The sequence below is a fragment of the Rhododendron vialii genome, chromosome 11a, assembly GCF_030253575.1.
Source record: "Rhododendron vialii isolate Sample 1 chromosome 11a, ASM3025357v1".
Taxonomy (NCBI): Eukaryota; Viridiplantae; Streptophyta; class Magnoliopsida; order Ericales; family Ericaceae; genus Rhododendron; species Rhododendron vialii.
In genome coordinates this window covers 31919368-31927906 of record NC_080567.1, presented here as the reverse complement: position 1 = coordinate 31927906, position 8539 = coordinate 31919368, and the positions used below count along the sequence as shown (strand labels likewise).

Sequence of the window (8539 nt, the reverse complement as noted above, 5' to 3'; positions counted from 1 at the left end):
CGTCTTCTTCTCTTTGTTTGTCTAATGCACACATGGATGAAATACAAGTATTTATCATCTTGTCATGTGTTGCTCTGGGGTCTATTTGACTTCAAAATACCAGGTGACTCTGAGTGAGTCTTAGACAGTGAAGCCATGAAGTTAGATGCATGTATACCACATCACCAGAATGAGATCAAGATGATGTTTGGACTTGAGACTTGAATGGGTAAGTGAGTCAGTCATTTATTGTCACTGTTTACCAATGTTGTATTGGAATGCTGATTTGCTGTATTCTATATTGCTGTTTTAATATGTTGTTCGCATTGCTACTCTTGTGTAGCTCCCTATGGTCTATGAATTTCAACATAAGCAATTGAAGACCATTGTAACTCATTTCTAGGAGTTTTGGTTGGCCACAAATATAATTCCTTTTGTCATAAAGTCACAAAGTTCTTGCTCTTCTGTATATGTCTTACTTTCATAGTAAATTAGTCATTTTTCTCATTTTTTAACAGCCTCTTGATCCTGTACCTGGAAGAGCACGTGGTAAATCCTAAGTGTGGCCAAGCATTGAAGTCGTAATTTTGGAAAACCTTGACTCTTGGGCTTCCATTTGGGTCTGAACCCTTGTGTGAAACAAAGTCTGGTCCTTCATTCGTCTATAGATCTCGGTATTTTTGACCTTCAGGTACTAACCTGAAATCTACTGGTTTATTAAATTTAAAGGTTAACTGAGAATTTCTACTTATGTTTCATAGTTTTAAATGTTTGAGCGTTAAAATATCAACCAAAAGATCTGGGACAGGGCGTTAAATATCTTGGAAACTACAGAACCCTTTTGCTAGGTTTCTGAAAAATGTTAATCATCTAGCGTTCAAAAAAATGAACTTAATCATCTTAGTTGCAGTTGTTCCTGGATAAATGATTTGCCACTAGACCTGAACCATAGGTTGGGAATGTGTGAAGCGTGATATGATTAGTGGTTTGCATGTACAGGAGTGTGGAATGCAAATGCAGGGAGAGCTAGTCCAGGGAAAGCCAGAGGGATGATCATGCTTGTTAGGGTTGAATGCTTAGGGCTTCAGATTCAAGCAGCCCTTTGATTTGGTAAGCCAAGCGACAGTCTCTAACCAAGCTAGTGATCAACCCCAATTCCAATTTTGTGCTGTGACAGCCAAATCTATACATGAGTAGGAACCAAGAAGTAACATGGCATGCTGATAATTTTGATGCTGGAATATGAGTTAAGCCGCACAAGGCATGTTATTTGTGATTTCTCCTAACTTAAACCCGTGAGTTAACAAGTTAAGCTTCTAAATACTTGAGTGATTTGGGTAGTCTGATTGAGGTGCCCATTGTGATATTGGATTGCCAGAGTTGCAAGAATGCTCTGATCATGGTGATGGAGAGATGAACCAAAATCCACTCTGTACATTGCTTCTATGCTTTGCAAGCATTGAGGATGGCCTTCACCCCTCACGAACACTTATTACGACAACTTAGTCTGAGATAGTTTTTTCTTCTTCTTCATCATCTTTTTTTTTTGAACAGTTTTAGACTAGTTTGTTGGTTTGCTGACTGATGACTCAGATTGAATTTCTTTTGTTCCCAAAGAAGGGGGTGTGGACCATCTTTCTTGATGTGATGCCATGGTTGGTAAGAGTTGAAGATGTTTGAGATGATCTGATTACTGTTGTTGAAGTATGACCTATGTTTTCGTTGAATTTTGTATTGATCTAAAATTAATGTGATGCCATGGTAAGAGTTGAAGATGTTTGAGATGATCTGATTACTGTTGTTGAAGTATGACCTATGTTTTCGTTGAATTTTGTATTGATCTAAAATTACCGGACGTTGTCTTTCATTTGGTAGTGATTGTGTTGACGTACTCTTGTTGAGTAGGTCTTTTTTTACTTGGTCGCTAGAAAACTGAAAACTCCTACCAGTTTATTCTTTGTTTTTTTGTTGGTAACCAAATATCCGGGCTAGCTTACTTGCATTTTGACTAATCGTGGAGTTATAAAGTTAATATAAGAGGTTTTTTGCTAGCGGTGGGAGTCGTACTCGCGAGCTCGGAAGGTAAGGCCTTCTTGTCGTGCTCTCATTCGACCAACCCATTGAAGCTAATCGCACTATGTTCTGAGGTAAGAGGAACAAGGGTAGAGTAGTCATGAGTTTTCTGGTTATTTTGCGTTCTTTGCCTATTCCAAATCAACTGCAAAGATTTACTTTCATGCATCCTTCGCCTTTGCTCTTGCTGCATATACCTTCTGTGTCTCCGGTTAACTGCGTGAAAGTGAAAAGGATACTACGTCTTCGATCATATTACTCAGAAATCTTAGTGGAAACCATGTACTCCGGCGGTGAACCCTGCATCTGTTTGTGAATGGGGTATATTTGTGCCCTTGCATATCTGGTTACTTCATTAGTTCTGGATATAACAAACTTCCAAATGCTCTTGGGCATCCTCATCGGCCTCGTTTATCATGCATACATTAGTTAGTTATTGCAAGAGAGATTTATATTTCTCATAGGAACTGCTATATGTGCTTGCTATGGAGTTTGTTTGCTACTCGTACTACTTTTGGGATGAGCTCAAAGCCTAATGAACTTCAGAGATTCATCTTCAATGATGCGGAGCTTTCAACTAAGGGCAAAAGGAAGGAGTTTACAGCTTAAACTGCGGAGCTGCAAGACAATTGACCATCAACTGCAACCAAGATGAAAATAACGGATCCTCTGCGAACATTCAAGCTTTGTTTGATTCACAAACCTTTCAAGCAATCGAAAATTGAAGTATTATTCAAGTTTAGGATTGATGAACATGAATCTGTTTCTTTTTTAGGCCCGTGTGATTTTCATTTTTCGTCTTCGATCTTCTAGCAGTGGGCATTGGTGGAATGGTTTTGTGGTGCATATTGTCTCTCCTCTTGCTAATCGTTTTTCCTTCTTCCGAGAGAGGAAAATGACAGAAACAAAATGACTTGTTTTTCCGTCTCTCTGTCAATATGAGATTCAAAAACAGAATTGGCATTGAATTTGCCCAATAAAGTTGGATTATAGTACTCATTTGAGTTTGCTTGAATCCTTGGTTTGGTGAAATTTATGTGCATGGTTGATTTACCTTAAATAATTGCTGTTGCATGTTTTAGCCATTTTCCCTTTTTACTTCTTATGTTCCTTTTTCAGAGTTATCCTATTCGAAGCATAACAACTATGGAAGCTATTAGGAAAAATTGTGAGAAGAAAGATTGGATTAAATTCAAATGAGTAGTGATGAATCGGTTTCGACATGCTCGAGTGATGACCCATAAGCAAGAACTAAGGACATTGGTTTGATGCTAACCAGCACCCCTATGATGCCTAAGTTAGTCAATTTGTGATGGAGAATAATGGAAAGAACTCGAGCAATACGATGGCAAGAGTCAGGGTCACATATCTGGCCCCAATGTTATGGGGTTTATATAGGGTTAGGATCCTTATATATCGGGGCAGAGTTCCAAGAGGGTCCTTGCACGCCCAGGCGAGAAGTTAAATCATGCTGATCGTTAAATTGTTAGACAGAGGAGTAATTTTGCCCTTTCTAATCAAAATATGTCCCGTCACTGTTGTCAAATATCATATTATATTATCAACCACCAACCCCACAGTGAATGCTAGTCTAACCAAGAAGGTATGAGCGCACTTGGAAAACCGATCACACCACTATGAGTACCTGGATATTGGTTGCACTGTAGCCAAGAAGGTAACTTACAAGTCTATTAGAAACAATTCTCCAACTATGGTCACATGGCTAGTTTACTTAGATAGCCAGATTATCATACAAACACTTAATAGTAGTAGATGAGAAGTTGAACTAACAAGGCACAAATCTTCAAACCAACCCCAACCCTTCAAATCTGCTGCCAGGCTCATTACCCTTCTTGGCCTCTTCCCTCAACTATAAAACCCACAAACATCATAACCCAATCATGCCCAAATTTGTACCCCTTTTAATTTCCCCCCAATATGGCTTTTTATAACAAATCCCCACCCTTTGTCTTGCCACTGTTGCTCATCACCTTGGCATCCATGAGTGGCAACACAATGGTGGCTGAGGCTAGGCATCTTCTTGCTGATTTTCGATCACTTGCTGATTTTCCGACGATTCCGGAGCTGCCGGAGATTCCTAAATTTGAAGTGCCCCAGTTCCCAAGTATTCCAGAGCTGCCGGAGATCATTCCTAAAGTGGAAATTCCAAAGTTACCTGAATTGCCTACCTTCCCTGGATTGCCAGAGCTGCCAAAGATCCCAATTCTAAAGCCTTGATATACTTCATCAGCACTCTCAGCTTTCATCTCATGCTTGGTTCACTGGAGGACTTGATGTTTTGATATGGCTTTCTGTCTTTTTTCTTTTTTGCATTTTCTATTTTTCGTTATTTCTTTTGCCTTTGAATGTGTGTATCTTTCTTCCAATAAATATTCAACAAGTTTGAGATCGAAACACAGATTGACATTGAATGTGAGGCACTTAACTGATGAGCAACAAGACAAACTAGTACTCTTCATGTGTTATTGGATTGTTAAATTACAGTGGCGTTTCATCGCATACTAAAGTGAGGCCACTCAACTACTCAAAACAGTCCGGTTAAGTTCCTCTTCTTACTCTAATCCTCCATACTCTCTCAAATTCTTAATTTTTCCCTTATTCAAGGGTTCCCGGTAATGATCCAAATTGTTCCATCTCATAGCCCTCGCAAAGATCGACATGTATGCAAACAATGAACTCGATCGGGCATCAATAGGTACATGAAAGATTCACTTAAAATACATGGTTAGAGTTCAAAATCATATTTGACATTCCTTAGTTTTCAAACAGCCATCCCAAAAGTAAATGATAATATATACTCACAAGGAAGTATAGTAGATAAAATTAACAGTACAAACACAGGAGAGCAAAAACGATTCACCAACATGACTCACGTTGGTCTGTGCTGAGTCCCGCATCGAGAGTTCGGATAAGAACTATGCAAGCAGAGGCTTCAAATGACTTTCCTTTAAAATCACGTGTATCGAACAGTGCTCAACCTTTTTCAGAAAATAAAAGAAATTTTCTGCATATAGTTCGAAGGACAGCTAAATAAATGGAAATTTTTCTATCCATAAAAGAAGCAAGTGATTGTGATTCATTTTCCATCTTATGTGTCTGTTACAACTAACAAAGATATTCCCCCAGAATCCCAACTTAAAACAGTCAATTGGCATTGGCTATCGAATTTAGTCATTGATCGCCAATTTTGTTCAGCTGCAGATTGTGGATTGGTTGGTGTTGGTCAATTTTGTTATTGATCTATGTACAAAGGAGGAAAAAAAAGGCAAACTTTATAGCCAAGTCACACTAGTACTTCTCGCACAATTGATTGGGAAAGAATGCAGTAGGACCAAGCCCATTTTTCCAACTAAAATCGCCAAATATGCTGCAATTTGGCTCCACACTCCACAGTTTTCCCTACTTAAGCCTGAAACCCAACTTGGTTTCTATCTGGTGGGTTCTCTCCTATTTTTGTTCCAAAAACATGTTCACCTACCGTAGGCCTATTAATTTCCAATAGTCTGATGGTTCCTGCAAAATGTGGATCATCGGTTTATTCATTCACCGGTATCTCATTGTCAAGCATTCATGAAACAAGAGGGACTCGCCGGCTTCCTCTCCCAACGAGGCGGACAAGGGGGGCATAGGTGCCACCCTTACTTTCAAACACAATTGTTTTTTATACACTAACGTAATTCGATTGAGTACTTATTGGTATGCGAACAATGTTATATCTTGGTCTCAAAAAACCAATGTTATATCTTATATAAATAATGTAAGAATTGCAATTTATAAAAGCGGTTTGGATCAGAAAAATAATACTATATCAAAGGCTATAATTTGAATACCACAAGAGAGTTGAAAAAAGTTTTTATTCCTTTTTCCACAAAAAATAAAGCTGACGACAAAGCCTAATTATATAACTTTGCCCTTCATTAATGTTTTTCTTAACAATTTTCCGCGCATGTAATTTACAACCCAAGTAGATACCCATTGGAACGTGCAACTCTAGTGACCAAATCCTGGTTAAGCCGGTTCTGCTACCATTGCAGGACATGTCCATGACTTCAAATGCCGCATTGGCCGGCCCCAAAAAATGGGCATTGATTTCGGGGTCTTGAGATGATGTTACATTTGGTTGAGTTTTTTGGTTCAGTTTCTTGTAATAGTTGGACTAGATTCAAGAGAAGACATTGTTTTCTCAAATGATTTATTAATGTGGTTCCTGTTTTCAGTTCCAAATATTGTTGTTAAAAGGAGAGGCTATGACAATGAGCCATAAGAAGGCATACAAAATTTCTTCACGTTATGTTTGTCAAACAGTTGCTATAACCAGGAAAAGTCTTAGGTTGTTGAAGCAACTATTCCAAGATTAACTAGATGCACAACAAAAAATATGTCGAATTCTTCTAAAAGAACTAGTACTATAGTAAAACTTAATTTCTCTCGTAAGTAGGCCAAAAACTTGCAAATACCCTAATACTGAGGTAGGAACCGGACTCAAATACTACGTTAAATTACTTACCACCAATTCCTCATTAGATACTAGTCTGAACATGATGGTATCAGGACACTTGAAAATTTGATCACACCACAATGAGTTGATAAATATGGGTTTTATTTCTAGCCAAGAAGGTTACTTACAAGTCTATAAGCAACTATTCTCCAACTATGGTGACATGGCTATCTTAATTTGATAGTCGAGTTATTTAATAAGTAAAGAAATTGTGGACTAGTGTAATTTCCATAATAATAGATGAGAAGTTGAACTAACAAGTCAAAAATCTTCAAACCAACCCCAACCCTTTAAATCTGCTATCAGGCCATTACCCTTTTGGCCCTCTTCCCTAAACTATAAAAACCCATAAACATCATAACCCAATCATGCCCAAATTTGTACCCTTTTTTCTCCCAATATGGCTTTTCATATCCAATCTCCAGCCTCTGTCTTAACTCTTTTGCTCATCACTTTGGCATCCATGAGTGGCAACACAATGGTGGCTGAGGCTAGGCATCTTCTTGATATAACTCTGCCTGATATTCCATCGTCACTTCCTCATTTTCCGACGGTTCCGGAGCTACCGGAGGTCCCTAAAGTTGAAGTGCCCCACATCCCAAGTTTTCCAGAGCCACAAATCCCTAGTTTTCCAGTGCCACACATCCCAAGTTTTCCTGAGCCGTGGGAGGTTCCTAGAGTTAAAGGGCCCTATGTCCCAAGTTTTGGAGAGCCGCATGAGGTTCCTAAAATTGAAGTGCCTCACATCCCAAGTTTTCCAGAGCCGAACATCCCCAGTTTTCCAGAGCCGCAGGAGATTCCTAAAGTTGAAGTGCCCCACATCCCAAGTTTTCCGGAGCAGCCTGAGATTCCTAAAGTGGAAATTCCGAAGTTACCTGAATTGCCTGCCTTCCCTGGTTTGCCAGAGCCGCTGAAGATCCCAACTCTGAAGCCTTGATATATTTCATCTACCCTTTCAACTTTCATTTCATGCTTGGTTCTTCGGAGGATTTGATGTTGCTTTCTGTCCTTTTCTTTTGCTACATTATGTGTTTTCTCTTTCCGTTATTTTTTTCATCGTTCAAGAAAGAAAAATGAAAATGAAAAACAAAAATGACTTTACCTTTGAATGCTTGGTTCTTCGGACGATTTGATGTGGCTTTCTGTCTTTTTCTTTTGTTATACTATTAGTATGTTCTATTTTTGCTATATTTTGCATCGTCCAAGAAAGAAAAACCATTGAGAAGCAAAAATTACTTTGCCTTTGAATGCATCTTTCTTCCACTATATCTTCTTACAAGTTTGAGATCCAAACACAATTTGACATCAAATTCCTGAGAGAGAATTCCATGGTTATGATTCTTCCATAATTTACCTCCAAGATTTCACCGTGAGAATTCCTCACAATAACTCCAATAGCCGCGATCTTGGAAGCCCAGTTAAAGGCCCCATCGCAATTGAATTTCACACAATGAACTCAATCGGGTATCAGTAGGTACAGGAAGGATTCATTTTAATTACATGGTTTAAGTTCAAAATCATATTTGTCATTCATTAAAAGAAAATCCGATCTGTTTTTCGTATCTAGCTACCATGTTCGATCAACATGATTTTCCACACATATAGTGTTGTTCTCTACAAGGCTTGCGAGATTAATTAATGTATCGAATCATTATTTGAAATAAGGGTAAAAATTAAGTGTTTGGAGGGGTATGTAGGATTAGGAGCAATAAGGTAGCTTAACCCATTTTTTTATTACAAGCGATACAAGAAGAATACATGTATACAATTTACATCAAATGGGACATACGGCTGCAATCATACTAAGCCGAACTGATAATCCATTAAGGGAAAAAAACAACTAGACAAACAACGCCCATCCAGAGGAAGAAAATCGATATGGACAAAAACATAAAAGAAGCCTCAAGAATTTTCTTCACGTTATGTTTGTCAAACTGTTATTATACCCACGAAAAAATTGAAGTGGTT

At 38.4% G+C, this 8539-nt stretch overlaps 2 protein-coding genes across 2 annotated transcripts; both read left to right on the top strand.

Moving 5' to 3' along the window:
- Positions 1–3942: 3942 nt before the first annotated feature.
- On the top strand, positions 3943–4467 carry LOC131307681 (protein PELPK1-like). The gene has a single exon (XM_058334314.1). The coding sequence runs from the start codon at positions 3991–3993 to the stop codon at positions 4288–4290; it is 300 nt and encodes a 99-aa protein (XP_058190297.1). The 5' UTR covers positions 3943–3990; the 3' UTR covers positions 4291–4467.
- A 2504-nt stretch (positions 4468–6971) lies between these two features.
- On the top strand, positions 6972–7508 carry LOC131307115 (protein PELPK1-like). The gene has a single exon (XM_058333525.1). The coding sequence runs from the start codon at positions 6972–6974 to the stop codon at positions 7506–7508; it is 537 nt and encodes a 178-aa protein (XP_058189508.1).
- Positions 7509–8539: the final 1031 nt, after the last annotated feature.